Source organism: Heterodontus francisci, chromosome 1 (assembly GCF_036365525.1).
Source record: "Heterodontus francisci isolate sHetFra1 chromosome 1, sHetFra1.hap1, whole genome shotgun sequence".
Classification (NCBI taxonomy): Eukaryota; Metazoa; Chordata; class Chondrichthyes; order Heterodontiformes; family Heterodontidae; genus Heterodontus; species Heterodontus francisci.
In genome coordinates this window covers 249,459,591-249,475,482 of record NC_090371.1, presented here as the reverse complement: position 1 = coordinate 249,475,482, position 15,892 = coordinate 249,459,591, and the positions used below count along the sequence as shown (strand labels likewise).

The window sequence follows — 15,892 nt, the reverse complement described above, 5'->3', positions numbered from 1 at the left end:
CCCCTTACTTCTCACAATGGATCTGTAATCCCTGCTGGAGTTATTACTAATGTAGCACAAACCAGAGACATTTTTCTCACTGTCTAGTTTCCAGTGATCAGCTCCTGAACAGGTGGTCATTTGCCATGATTCAGCCCTGTCTGATAGACTGATTCCAGTTGCAACATTAAAGTTATCATCAAAATGCTCCCCCCTGGGCCCCAGAAAACCATCAGTTTGCTTTAATAAGATAAAAAAAGCCGCATTTAAACAATACCATTGGCTCAGAATTTCCACTGAATGGTGTAATTTGTATTAAAATGCTGATAAAATTGTAAGCTTCTTGCTTGTGAAATTTCCTGCTGCTCATGCCTCCTAACTTTTATTTGTAAATGCTCCACCTGATTGCCCCAGTGTTGTCTGTAGTTCCAGTGGAGTTAAAACTACAACTCCAGTGATGAATCTCTTTGTCACATGTGCACATTTTGCCCACAGCAGCTGGAAAATGAGAAAAAAGGAGAGGGAAGGGTGGAGAGAAATTAAGGAGGATTCGGGAACAGCAGACAGACTGGGTCAACAGACTATGTAACTGGATGTACAGATGTGATGTTTATGATCAAAACATTGGGTGCTGATAAGGAGTTAATAAGTACCAATAATTTGTCGAATTACTATCCAAGGTGTTCCTACAACATTATTTGAGATGCAGCATGAAATCCTGGTGAGAACAATGGGGCTATCTTGCAATATTAGATGAGTCTCACTGTACTTAATGGGTCATATAACATGCCCTTTATAGCATCACTTACAAGCACACGTTCACAATGTTGTAGCCACCCACCATTTTAATAGTCAATAGGTCTTGCATGTACAATTCAATTATCATTATTCTTCATGCTAAACGCTCCAATTACTGACTAGAACAGAGGTCGGCAACCTTAAGAACAAGAAGAGCCATTTTTAAAATTTAGTCTAAAATGCAATATCTTAAGAGCCGCAATGCTGATATTCACATCAAGAAAAAAGAGACATAAAGACACATTTCAACAGCTGGAATTTTACGGCAACCCCTCCCCGGCCCCCCCACCCACAGAAGCGGGCAGGTGGCGGGGGGGGGGGGGTGGGGGCTGTAAAATTGAGTGGGGGTGTGGCGTTCCCGACGCCTTCCCACACCCGCTGCAATTTAACATGGGTTGGCGGCGGCGACAAACTGCCTGCCCGCCTCAGGTTGATCAAGGCCCTTAAGTGGCCAATTAACTGCCACTTAGGAGCCTCCTTCTGCTGCCGCTGGCAGTTTACCGGCGGCATCTGGCCAGCAAAGGCCCCCAGAACGCCGCCAGGTAAAATCTGGCGACCCCCTTGCAGGCTGGGGGGGGGGGTCCTCCTATTCAGGCACCCTGTGCCCAACCAAGGCGCCCCTCCCACGGCCCAACCACCCCCACTGCACAACACTCCCCCCGCACTTGCCTCTCCAGTGCCCGGCCAATATTCCATGGCGAGGCCCCAAAAACCTACCTTCTTTCCAGGCCATCATCCCTCTTGCTGCCAGTGTCCGCTCCTGGTGGCGCTGCTGGGACTGAGAGCTGCCGGCTCGCTGATCGGCCAGCAGCTCCATTAGGCAGGACTTCTTGCCTCAGAGAGGTGGAAGTCTCGCCCAAAGCCAATTAAGGGCCTGGGGAGCAAAAAATCCCAGCGTGGCTCCCCAGGCCTGGCGGAGGTGGGCTCACCCCTGACTTTTTGGCCAGTGGGCAAGGCCTCCCGTCCAACATAAAATTTCAGCTGACATCGTTTTAAAAGTTTTTCCAAAAAAGCTGTTAATTGAAAAATACTTTCTCACAAGTATAATGTTAATAAAAGTTTAAAAAAACAAAACAAGCCATTTAGGGGAGGTGACGATGTAGTGGTAATGTCACTAGACTAGAGTCTAGAGCCCTGGCTAATGCTCTGGGGGCATGGGTTTGAATCCCACCATGGCAGATGGTGAAATTTGAGTTCAATTAATACATCTGGAATTAAAAAGCTAGTCTAATGGTGACCATGAAACTATGGTCACTTTTTGTAAAAACCCATCTGGTTCACTAATGTCCTTTAGGGAAGGAAATCTGCTTACCTGGTCTGGTCTACATGTGACTCCAGACCCACAGCAATGTGGGTGAGTCTTAAATTCCCTCTGAAATGGCCTAGCAAACCACGCAGTTATAGGGCAATTAGGGATGGGCAATACATGCTGGGCTAGTCAGCGATGCCCACAGCCCACAAACAAATAAAAAAATTTACTCTCAAATTGGATTTGATCAATCAAGGTCGGGAGTCACAGGAATTCTTAATGGACTGCAGTTTGCAGACCCCTGGACTAGGAGGTGTAGGGTTGTGCCTGAAATCATATCTCACAAGTAGCAAGAAATACCTTTGTGGCAGTGAAATAACAGCATGTGACAGGAAGTGGCATGAGACAGTCTTTGGAAAAAACATTCACTTTGTACACTTTTACAGTACAGAATAGAGAGTTCTTGCGAACACTTTCTCATCATATTATTGGGATCACCATGTTTTATATATCTGTTATGTATCAGAATATTATTACATCAGTAAAATGCCCTTACCTTAATGAAACAAACAAACTTCAGCAAATTTGTTGAAAAAAAACACTCCTGTTCTAATGTAGAGCCACATGGGAAAGAAGAGCAGCCATAATGTAAACTAATTAAGTATGTATTCAACTGATAAAGCATCATCAGGAATCAGATGACTGATTTGCTTTTACAGGTTATAATGCCATTCACACCTCTCATGTACATCACGCCTGAAAGCACAAACTAAATTCAGAAGCTATGAAGAAAACTTCAGACCTCTTCCTGTGAAACGTCTGGCACCACTGCTCCTGTCCCATTGTTTGTTCTCTATCATCAGACATCTGTTTCTTTACATTGTGTAACTTGTATGACAGTTCATGCACATTTCTTAAGTGTAAATCCCTTTATAAACTTCACACTATTTGCTCTGATGTCAAATTGTTCTCTCTTGACACTGCAAACATGCCTTTTGATGTCAAAAAGCTACTGCATTGTCTTCAATCGGTGTTCAACAGACCTAAAAGCAACCTATTAATGCATTTAAAATTAGGTTCTGTTGATTTTTTTCACTGTGGTGAAAATAGAATATACAATGTTGGACAGTAGAAACTGAATTAATGTTACATGGTGCGAAGTAAGACATTGATGGTTCACTTGTGGCTTTGCCATTTGTAGGTTATAAGGTCAATGTTACTCATGGGATAGAATTAGGTTCATATTCTTCACCATGTCAAACCTTGACATTCCCAGTTACTGGTTATTTATATCACTGTTTCCAATTCAAAGAAGCAGGGCACTCATATGCAAAACAACAGTTCAGATCATCCTCTGCTAAACCTTTTGCATCAATACAAAATGCGCTACCGGAAAAAAAGATACAAACCTGATGAAATGAATGGAAATGTTCACTGACAAACAAAACCTTCTGTCATACAGATTGTTAGGTTATCCAAAGTGTACTGCTTAATTCCAAGTATGCAATCATTATAAAATAATAGTTTTGTATTGGAAAATTTCATGACTTGTGAGAAAGTGGGATACAGTAATCAGTTTTATAAAAACTTAGTTCTTTCAAAGAGTGAAGGTAGCAAAAAGGAACAATTAATTATAATATGTATATTACTGTAAGCTTTAGTTGTAAAGCTCTCTCATGTAGCACTGGTCAGTGTGTCCCTCCCATTGTTAAAAGGGCAGACTTACAATATGAAAATATATGCTGTGAAAGAACTAAAATGCCGCCTCTGCCATGGTGCTTAAAATGGTATCTATTAGTCCACTTATTTCAATATGCAGAAAACCCATTTAGTCATTGGCAGCCAAACACAGATAATAGAAATGTCAGTCCAGAATGACCCATTATGCCTATGGAAGTAAATTTAAATAATATTCACTTACCTCTGCTTTTTGTGTTCTGGGGAAACTGGAAGATTTCTCAACTGCGTAAACATCCACAAGATATAGATTTGGACCTCGTTCTCGATCCAGCACAGCAGCTGTTTGGATGATACCATTGTGGTGTCCTATTGTGAAAAGGCGTCCAACAGGTTTCCCCCCACAACGAACTGAAACTATGTAATATTCCAGTAATGCAGAAGAACCTCTTGGACTTGATGCCTCTAAAGAGATCACACTGGTACCCACAGGCTCTCCTTCACGTAAAATGGTGATGTATTTTGGCTGAGTAAAGACAGGTCCATCTACACCCTGAAGAATAACAGTCAGCTCAGTGCTGGTTGTTCTTCTTTCTGGTCCAAAGTCCACAGCTGACACAACAAGATGGTATGTGAGTCTGGAAGGAACTAAAGGTGCTATTACTCTAATATCTCCATTATATCGATCCATCATGAAGGTGTCACTATCTCCATTGACTAGTTCATATTCAACTTCTCCATTTGGTCCTTCATCTAGGTCTATAGTCCTGATAGTTGTGAGAATGGAACCCATCACAAGAGCACTATCTGCAACTAGAGCATTCTGTGATATAAATACAGGTGCATTATCATTCTGGTCTGTCACTAAGATGGTGACATTCTTTAAAGCAAAACGCCTGAAATCTAGTGGAACTGCCTGATCAATGGCTTTAATAGTAAGCTCAAACAGATTGGAAAATTCACGGTCAATGTCTGCATTGGTCCGCAGTGTCCCATCTGAAGCACTGATTATAAAATGGTTTCCTCTTGGTATTTGCTGGGCTATGCAATATTGCAACTCTCCATTAATATCGGCATCAGGGTCCTGGGCAGTTACTGTCAGTACAGATGTACCAATAGGAATATTTTCCACAATAGATTTAAAAATATCGCCAGGAGGAAAACTAGGTGGATTATCATTAAAATCCCTAACTTGAATCACTACTGACATTGTTGAGGATCTTGGTGGCCTTCCATTATCCTTTGCTGTTATGTTCAAATGGTAAACAGATTGGGTTTCAAAGTCCATTTTTTTTGAAAGGAAGATGCTACCTGTATTATGACTAATGCTAAATGTTCCATGGTTGTTACTTCCTGTAATGCTGTAATGGATCTCAGCATTGTCCCCTGAATCTGAATCAGTGGCAGTCGCAGATCCTACAAGCTCTCCAACTCTCATATTTTCTAATGCATCAATGTGCATCACAGACTTAGGAAATGAAGGAGTGTTGTCATTTTCATCGAGCACACTGATGATTAAGGTACATGTGGAGCTCAAAGGTACACTTCCCAAGTCCACTGCTCGAAGAATCAAAGAATAGGAAGCGGTAGCTTCATGGTCCAGCTTTCCTACCAATGTCACCTGTCCTGTGGCACTTTGAATCGTAAACTGCTCTTCTTCATTCCCTTCAATGATATAGTAATGTACCAAAGCATTATTTCCTTCATCAACATCTGAAGCACTGACACGAAGTACCTGTGTCAAATTTCCTGCTGTTTCAGATATTGTGGCCTGGTATAGGTCTTTAGTGAATCTAGGTACATTATCATTCACATCCTTGATATATAGCTGTACTGTAGCATGGTCCTGAAGAGATTTTGGCAACCCTAGGTCTGATGCAATTACTGTAAAACTGAAAACTGCAGCCCCTCTTTGCCTCATTAGAGCCTCTCTGTCAAGCTGATGTATACTAGTAATTTCACCAGTGACTGCATTCAGCTCAAAATCAAGTTGGGGCATTTCAAGTGTATACCTCACTTCGCCATTAAATCCAAAATCATTGTCCGCAGCATTGACATAACCAACTGTTGAACCAGCTTTCTGTTCCTCTTCAAAATGAAATACATAATTTGTGCTGTTGAATAAAGGTCTATTGTCATTTACATCTTCTAGTATTATTGTCACATTCACAGTTGCACTCAAAGGTTCCACTGCTCTGTCTGCAGCAATAACCATCAGGACATAATGGCTTTGAGATTCTCGATCCAATTCTGCCTTAATGTATAACTGCCCATCAGGAAAAATACCAAACTTCTTCTCTCTGTTTCCTTGTGCAATATCATAGGTGATCTCCCCATTCACTCCTGAATCTTTGTCAGAAGCCTGGACTTTGAAGAACCTAGAGTTTACTGGTTCCGCTTCCGAAATTGTGACCTCATATGAAAGCTGGTCAAATACAGGCGAGTTATCATTCACATCATGCACGTAGACAGTCAAGATTAAGCTAGATGTACGCTGAGGAACACCCATGTCAGATGCTACTGCCTCCACCTGGTATGAACCTGCATTTATGTCAAGAGGTCCATTTAAAGTTACTATTCCAGTTTTCTCATCAATGTGGAAGAGATCTTTAGGATTCTGTCGCAAGGAATATGAAACCATGCCATTGATGCCTTCATCAGGATCCTTTACTTCAGCCTGGAAAATTGTGTGTCCCAAACCCCAGTTTTCAACTGCATTAATATTTTCAACTGCATGAGGGAAATGTGGAGAATTATCATTCAGATCCTTGACAGTGATATTGACTAAAGTCTCCCCAGTCACAGTACCACCACTTGCCACAACTTTTAACTGATAAAATGCTAGTTCTTCTCTGTCTATGCTGCTGGCAGTATTAATTTGACCTGTCGATCCACCGATGGTAAACATGCCCCTCTGGTCTCCTGAAGTGATAAGGTAAGTGATGTTGGTATTAAGATCAAGTGTAGATGCAGATACAGTGCCAACAAGAGAACCTATGGCAATGTTTTCAAAAATAACAAAACTATAGCTGCTCTGGCTGAATGATGGAGGAGTGTCCTGTGTGTCGATAACTGTGATGGTTACAATAGCTGGACTCTCGGAGCGGAGATTTCCACCATCAGTGGCAATTACCTGCAACCAAAAATCACACAGAAAAAAATTAAAAGAGGATGATTTAAACTGACAAGCATTTATTGTGACTTATTGCTGAATGATAAAGTTTAATAAATAAGAAAGGATTTTATAACTGGTTTGTAATTAGTAAGAAAAAAATAATTCTATTTGAAATAATCAAATCATTATATTTTATTAAAAGAATAAAGAAACATATAAAATGGAGCTGATAACTGGAATTTGTAAAGTAATATGGATTATCTGATGTGGCATCAGGTCTTCAGCCCAATGTACTGCATCAGGATTTCCCCAAGGTCCCAAATGCATATAACTGGGCCTGTATCTGCAGTACTGAAATAAGGTAGGAATTGCAGTCCCAGACTTTCTGAAGCCTGCAGCTGCATTTCTGCTCCATCCCATGCCTCTCCTTCCCCTACCCCATTCCCACTGTAAGGTTCTGCATGCTAATGGAGCAAGGAACAGTTGCCATTTCAGGCACCCAATGTTAGACTCCCTAGTCAGAAATTGCATAGCCAGATGCAGAGAAAAGTTTCCTTTACTCTGCCGCAACACTGTATTCCAGCCACAACCTCCGAAAAGCACCTCTTACTGTACCAGTTTGACAATTTTTCAAACTTCCACACCAATCAAGCCTGTCAAAGTAACATGACTGACAAGTTCTGAATTAGGGACAGTTTTGTGGTTTAGGTCCATGCCTATTAGGAACTAGATTAACTCATTTTACATAACCTTACAGTAAGCGGGCAAAGAAGACTCTTGTCCCATCAATTAATGGAAAGATGGAATAGAAACAATGCTTTTTTTTAGTACTTAATGATTCCTGTCAATTGTATTGAAATTGGATTTTGTCAGCTATAGTGTACTTTGCCAGAAACAAGTAGGGAACAGTTTGATACCTCAGCTCTCCATAATCTCAGTTTTGTCACTGTGGGAAGTGTCAACATCCTGTCAATTTGGTCTTGATCTGAATCTAGGTGCCAAAGTTGAAAGACCAGAGTCTAATCCATTGTACCACTAAGTTTCCTTAGGGTTACTTTTTAATTGTTGGTCAAATTGCCTCTTTTTTGGGGATTTTCTTTTCCTCTTTCCCTATTCTTATGTCTCCTTGCACCATAGTTAACTGGGGACAGTTGTGCAAGAATAATAATCTCAGCAGATAACCTATAAACAAATTACTTATATATTCTAATCATCAATCTTGCTTGTACACATTTCTTTCTCCCTCTAAATTAATAACTTTTTTTAAAATCTGCTGGTAGAAGAACCTGCTTCAGGCCTCCAAAACCAGTCATGAGAAGACAGCGCAGAGTAGTGCAGAAGAAAGTGGCTCTTTTTCCAATCAAAAAATACCTGGCCTTTTTTGACACTTCCTTGCAGTGCCAACAACAACTTGCATTTATATAGTGCCTTTACATAGTAAAAACATCCCGCAGCATTTCGTAGGAGCTTAATTTGACAAAATTGACACAGAGCCAGGGAGCTATTAGGACAGGTGACTAAAAGCTTAGTTAAATAGGTAGATTTTAAGCGGTATCTTAAAGGAGAGAGTGGTGGAGTCAGAGAGATTTAGAGAGCAAATGCCAAAGCTAAGGGCCTAGATAGATGAAGGCATGGCCACCAGTGGTGATGTGAAAAAACTGGCAGATATGCAAGAGGCCAGAGCTCGAGAAATGCAAAGATTTTGGAAGGTTGTAGGGCTGGAGAAGGTTTCAGAGATGGGGAGAGGCAATTCCATCAAAGCGTTGGCAGACCGGGAGCCAATGTAGGTCAGCAAGTACAGAGGTGATAAGTGAACAGGAATTGTGTGGGTTAGGGTATGGGTAGTTGAGTTTTGGATGAGCTCAAGTTTATGAAGGTTGAAAGATTGGAGGCCAGCCAGGACAGCATTGGAATTGTAATCCTGGAGATAACAAAAACTTGGATGAGGGTTTCAGCAGCAGATAGGCTGAGATAGGAGAGAATTGAGGCACAAACCATGGAAAATTGCAGTGGAGCTGAAAAAATACCATTTCAATAAGGCAGAGGGGACTCGTTAGGCAGTGAAAAACTACTTGTTTCCATGTCATCTTTCCTGAAATTGTAACCACAACTTTTGTATATTTATATATATATATTCCATTGTCATTCATTATTCTGATGTCTGCCATTCTGTTTAGGAATGTGTGTAAAAATTGGAAGGCATAAAAGATGAATAATTTTATTGCCACTAATAATGTCAAAATTACTTTTTAAATCAAAAGACAGCAAAGACATGGATAAAAGAGGGGGTACAAGGGAGAAAAATACATACTTGCCAAGGCTCCTTCAAAAACACCTTCCAAACCCACGACCTCTACTGCCTAGAGGAACAAGGGCAGCAGACGCATGGGAAATTCACGACCTGCAAGTTCCCCTCCAAGTCACACACCATCCTGACTTGGAACTAAATCACTGTTCCTTCACCATTGCTGGGTCAAAATCCTGGACCTCCCTCCCAAACAGCACTGTGGGTGTACCTACAGCACTGTGGGTGTACCTACACCACACGGACTGTAGCGGTTCAAGAAGGCGGCTCACCAGCATCTTCTCAAGGACAATTAGGGACGGGCATTAAATGCTGACCTTGCCAGCAATGCTCACATCCCAAGAACAAATGAAAAAAAAATGTTCAGTGACCTCCATATCAAGCATTTTTTAATTACCACAAACATTATGATTGTTTTGAGATTGGGAACAGTGCTGTATGCACAATTTGAACTACAGAAGCATGCATAACATCACAGGACTGTAGTTTAAATGTTTACTTCATCCATGTTAGAACACAGAATAGGAAACATCAGTCCAACCCTGCCTAATATTACAATGGACGGGGGAGAATTCAAGGCCATATCTACCTCCAACCACGTGGCCTCAGAAACTGACGACTATAGATTTTCCAGACAAGTTAGACAATCTAGTTAATGACTATTTTCAATTGTTTTTAAAACAAAAAAAGTTCCTGATGTAATTTATTCACTCAGTTGGCATGTTTCCTAAAAACAAGGCAACATACAATCTACTTTGTATGCACACTGACTTTTTCACTAAAATAAGTGAAAACCAAAGTTATCACCTTTCATTCTTAAATTTGAAATACTCACTGAGAAAATCTGAACTATCTAAGGAATCTACAAGATAAAAATGATGCTGATCAACAAACATGTATTTTTTGAATGCATGAGATCTCTCTTTTATTTTCTTCACCTGTCTGGGTAGGCCTCTTTGGACAATGTAATTCCTGCATCCAAAGAGGGAAAGCTACTCAAGGCCGACTTCAATTTCATTCTTAGTTAGATGTTGGGAGCTGTGTAGCTGTGGCTTTGCTACATTCTTTCAATCTCCTTGTGAGAAAGTGCCTGATTTCCGCTCTATGCTTCTACGCAGCACTGCGTTTGATTTCAGGAACTTGGAAGAATATGAGGAATCAGGCCAAGTCCTTTACATTCCCAAGTACATTGATAGTCCAATAAAAAGTTTCCCCTTCTGGAAATAAATATTTAGAAACGCAATACAGCAAAAGAACTAGATGAAATCCTAAAATGCAAACAAGAAATGCTGGAACCACTTCTTCCGAAGAAGGGTCACTGACCCGAAACGTTAACTCTGCTTCTCTTTCCACAGATGCTGCCAGACCTGCTGAGTGGTTCCAGCATTTCTTGTTTTTATTTCAGATTTCCAGCATCTGCAGTATTTTGCTTTTATTTTAGATGAAATCCTACATACTCAATTTATGGAAGTTACGAACTTGTTTAACAGGACTGCTTAGCCACAACTAAGAATAAAAGCAAAATACTGCAGATGCTGGAAATCTGAAATAAAAACAGAAAGTGCTGGAAATACTCAGCAGGTATGGCAGCATCTGTGGCGAGAGAAGCAGAGTTAACGTTTCAGGTCAGTGAGAACAGACCTGAAACGTTAACTGTTTCTCTCTCCACAAATGCTGCCAGTCCTGCTGAGTATTTCCAGCACTTTCTGTTTTTATATACAATGAAGAATCCTGCTTTCCAAAACTGAAGGAATATCAAGACTGGTGTATCATAATCAGATTCAGTATGGTGTGAAAATAAATCACAGTCCTGCTTAAGTTGCTCCACGTAAAAAAAAATTATCATCTCTCAGTGTATGTGTTTGTTACTGAGTTATGCAAACTGCTTCATCCCTTACCTGTGCTGAACTAGCCAATCTCAGTTGGGCATCAGTTGAGGTATTGCATTTATACATAGTATTTCTCAACAATGAATTGGGAAAATTGTTCATTTGGATGAGATATCAGTGGGCCACCACTGACTGTAGAATTGTACCCTAATATAACATACTGCCTTCCAGAAAAAAGGAGGCAGGAAGGGAAAAGCAGGGACGAAAAGCATAAATAAAGTCTTAACCAGCTAGGGTGGTCAAATGCTATTAATTTAATCAATGATCTGAATTCTTTTAAGTATTTAATGAAGAAAATGCAACAAGGCAAAACTCTAACTTGGCATGTTAAAGTTATGTGGGTAGGAGCAAAGCAGTGTTGAACATGGGAGCACCAAGTGTGGTCCCACGGAGTGAAGGGTTGGAGTTTTAACTTTCCAATACCCTTTGAGCACCTCCAATTTTGTTCAGTCTACATGAAAGAAGCCAAGTGGAAGCACCTCTCTGGAGAAAGGTTGGAAAAATCAGATGAGTCACCAGCAGGCAGTTATTTCCTGGCGACTGGCCAATATCAACATTGGTGGTGGTCTGTAAGCAGGATATCGGCTGACCCCTCTCAGATGGTGCATGGCCCAGAGTCATCACTGAGGATGGAACAGGCAAAATTATGGTGTGCACCACAAGAAAAATGTGTCTTTTTGGTGATCTTGACTTTCAAAGTAAATTTCAAAGTTAATAAGCTGCTTGATGCTCCATTGATTGAGTGCATTGTTAAACTAATATTGTTTCTTACAGATTGCTAGGATCTATGATTCTTCATACGAGCTCACTATCTCAGCCAGACAGGATTCTTCACTATAGGGGGGGGGGGGGGGGGGGGTGAATGAAAATCAGGAGAACTAGCCATGGCAGCTCTTTGTGGGAGCTGCATATGTGTGGTATAGGAAAAGGCCGATGATCAAAAGTCAGTACAAGCACGAAAGACAGTGAGGAAACTACAAGTTCTCCCAATGTAAGATTATTAACACAGAAGTCATCTCTGAATTTCCAAGCTCCTTCTTCCTGGCTGTCCTTCATCCCCAGCTAGATCAGTTATATCTCTGACTGAAGCAGTTTCTGGCACAAGATGTAACATTCAGTGAAAATGTTCATGCCTGCTTCTGGCCAATCTCCATGGAAAAATATGAAAAAGTGGTCTGCACATGCTCAGAAAAAACATACCTTGAAAATATGTTTGGAGCTTTTCCAAAAGTGGTGGTGGGGGAGGGACAACAGCTGTGGCAGTATGTCCTTGAAACTGGACGTCTAAAGTTGGGATGTCTATTGACACCAGCCTTGGGAGCTGGCACTGACCCTGGTGCTATATATATCTTTTCATTGCTTCACTTTGCACTATGTACAATCAGACTGGTGACTCGTGTGTTGTTATATTCTGTACTTTTATGCTTATACTACATACTTACATTAAAAAAAATGAAAATCTTTTTTTTAAATAAATGATCTACCTGTAACTGATAAGCTGTCTTCTCCTCTCTGTCCAGTGAAAGCCTGGTGGAGATGACCCCTGTATTCCTGTTGATCTGGAAGCTGAAGGTATCCCCCGCTGTGATGGAATACCTGACCGTGCCATTTCTCCCCAAATCCGGATCGGCAGCAGAAACGGTGCTGATGTCGGTGCCGGGGGGCTCGTTCTCTTTAATGTTGGCAAAGTACTGCACCGGGTAGAAAGTCGGGCTGTTGTCATTGATGTCTTCCAGGGTGACAGTCACCTGGGCCACGGAGGAGAGCGGAGGATTGCCTTTGTCCCGGGCCTGAACGAACAAGGTGTACTCCGCCTGCTCCTCCCGGTCCAGCTCGGTGACACACGTTAAACGGCCGGAAACGGGGTCCAGGCGGAAGAGATGGAGATAACGGGGTGGGCTCTCGGGATCCAGGAGGAAGCGGACCGTGCCGTTAGCGCCTAAATCCTTATCGACGGCGGTGAAGATGGCCAGCTGGGTCCCGGGGGGCGAGTTCTCGGGGATGGAGGTAGGGTACGAGTGCTGAGTGAAAGTAGGCGCCTGGTCGTTAACGTCGCTGATGGTTATGCTGAGGCTGGTGTAGGAGGTTCTCGGGTGCAGCCCCTGGTCCTGGGCGCTGATGTTGAGGGTGACCTCGGACACGGTCTCCCGGTCCAGGGGGGCGGCGCTGGTGATCAGCCCGCTGCCCTCGCTGATGTTGAACCAGCCCAGGCGGTTCCCGGACACCACCGAGTACCGGAGCTTGGCGTTCAGCCCCGAGTCGCCGTCCGTGGCCGAGATGCCCGTGATGTAGCTGCCCACCGGCACGTCCTCGCCGATGTGCACCCGGTAGAGCGGGCGGTCAAACACCGGGGCGTGATCGTTGATGTCGTTGACGAAGATGAGCAGGCTGGCCAGCGAGGACCTGGCCAGAGGCAGCCCGTTGTCGGACACCGAGACGGTCAGGTTGTAAGCCGGGATCCGCTCCCGGTCCAGGGCGCTGGCCACCTTGATGAGGCTGAGCCCCGGCACCGGCGACTGCTGCACGGCGAAGTGCATCTGCTCGTTCCCCCCCAGGATGGAGACCGAGATGTTGCCGTTGGCCGAGGAATCGGCGTCGCTGACCGTCAGCAGGGCCACCACGGTGCCGATCGAGGCGTTTTCATCCACCGCCGCGAACTTGGAGGCGGCCGGTAGGTACCTGAACTTGACCACCGGCTCGTTGTCGTTGACGTCCAGCAGCTTGACCGTGGCCTCGGTGCGGCCGGTCAGGGAAGGGCTGCCGCCGTCACTGGCTCGGATGACCAGCGAGTACTGCTTCTTGGTCTCGTAGTTGAGCTTCTCCCTGACGGTCACCATGCCGGTGTGCGGCTCGATCTGGAAAGGGCTGCCTTCGTCCAAAGAGTACATGATGTCTCCATTGACGCCCTCGTCCAGGTCGCTGGCCGTGACTTGCAGGACACTCGAGCCGATGGCCACGTCCTCGTAAACACTGCTGTGGTAGTGAGCTTTGGAGAAGCTCGGAGAATTGTCATTGGTGTCCTGCACGGTGACATTAACCTGCAGGTAGCCGAATTTCTTGGGCATCCCTCGATCTTCCACCTCCACTACCAGTTGATGGAAAGGTGCCGACTCTCTGTCCAGCCCGCCAGTGGATACAAGGTGCAAGAAGGCGCCTTCCCCGCTCGGATTGACTGTGATATCCAAACGGAATTTCCCTTCTTCGTTCCCTTGTACAATCCGGTAGGAGCGGTGGTCAACTCCGTTGGAGCCGGTGTCTGCATCGGTGGCCGTGTCCAGGATCACCTGCCTGCCGCCACTGGTGTCCTCTTTAAAGGTCACCACGAAGGTGGCCTCGGGGAAGACGGGCGTGTTGTCATTGATGTCCAGCACGATGATCCGGACCTCGGTGGGGTAGGTGGGCTGACTGGAGAGCACCACGATGTTGATCACGTCGCTGGGCAAACTTTCGCGATCGATCACCGAGGTGGTGGAGATGACACCTGTGGTGGCGTTGATGGCGAACAACGCGTGCTTCTCGCTGAAACGGTAGCTGAAGTCGGGCTTGGTGAGGATGGTGCCCACCACCGTGTCGGGCGGCTGCTCCTCCTCGATTTGAAACACTTGGCGGAGCTGGTTGGACGCGGCATCCCAGCAAAAGCTCAGCAAGAGCAGCAAAACGGCGAAACAGTTGCAGCCTCGACCTAACGGTGCCATGGTAAGGAAATGTTCTGATCCCAACTTTCCAGCAAAGTGCACCTTTTCCAAAAATGCATCAAATCTGAGTGAAGCCGGGTCGGGGGAGGTAGGTGGGGGGGGGGGGGGGGGGGGGAATTCCAGTTCAGGTACCGTTAGGGTTACCTTGGGGGGAGCACGTCTTTTTTTGAATACTAATTTGTTTTGCTTCCACCGCTTCTCTTCATAGAGTTTTTCAAAGCTGCTTTTGGCGTTTTCATAAAGTTTCTGCAAACTTTTTTTTAACCCAGTCCAACTTTTTTAATGCAGTTTTTCTCTTGCCCCCCTCTGTTATGTTTTAACTCGCAGCTTGTAGTGGAAGAGGGTGCTCGGATACAGTTTCGGCGCACTGCCGCTTTTGCTCTGCCAACAGTGAAGACATGACTCGCTTTGGTCATTCCCCGGGATCTTGCTTTCTCTCCCACTCGCTCCCAACGCAACCAAACTCCGGAGCACAGGAAGACTCCGCCCGCCCCCCAATTTACCGCCACCGCGCCTCTCATTGGCTGGCGCTCGCGTGTCGCCACGCCCCCTCCCACCCAGCCTTCGTCCCCCCTGTGGTCAATGCGCCCGTCAATCACAATGAGTGGCGGCTGACTCCTCCACCCCACCGGGAAGCTCGGTTGAGCCGACACGCGAGGTGAGGGGTAAAAATGAGGAGGAAGGGGGCGAGGCTAAAAGAGGCCGTGTGCTTGGAACCGTTAGCTGGTTACAGGAATAACTCCAGGGATTTGCGGCTCTGGCTTGTGTGGCAATGGGCTGTACACGACTTGCTTCAGTCCAGGGCTTGCGAACTGCTCCAGATTTTCATAGGGGGAGGGACATATTTTTAAAGTGAAAGTTGAATTTCTAAATCTGTACCAATATAAATGTAAATAGCGCTCTGTACGATGACGATCGACTTCTGTTATGTGTTGGTCAGAAAGATGTCTTCCACTTTGATAGATAGGTCGGACGGTTTAGACGGCTTCACATAGTTTTTTTTTAAGCGACGAAAGATGTCAAACTCCCAGCTGTCGAGAGTTGACCCGTAGCTGCCTTTCAATCGTATTCGTCTTGAACTCTTTACCCATTCACGTCCGTATGAGGCTTTACCCGAAAAATAAATAACCTCCACAACTTTTAATTTTACAGAATACACCCCTTTGCAAATATTAAAGACAAAAA

At 44.2% G+C, this 15,892-nt stretch overlaps 1 protein-coding gene across 1 annotated transcript in view; it reads right to left on the bottom strand.

Annotated features, from left to right (window-relative positions):
• The window catches only part of fat4 (FAT atypical cadherin 4), a 458,079-nt gene extending 443,302 nt beyond the window's left edge, over nt 1-14,777 (bottom strand). The window contains exons 1-2 of the mRNA XM_068042747.1: nt 12,497-14,777; nt 3,948-6,836 (exon numbers count right to left, since the gene is read on the bottom strand). Of these exons, the coding sequence (XP_067898848.1) occupies nt 3,948-6,836; nt 12,497-14,707 (5,100 nt within the window). The 5' untranslated portion in view covers nt 14,708-14,777. The remainder of the gene's footprint in view (nt 1-3,947; nt 6,837-12,496) is intronic.
• Between the last annotated feature and the right edge of the window lie 1,115 nt (nt 14,778-15,892).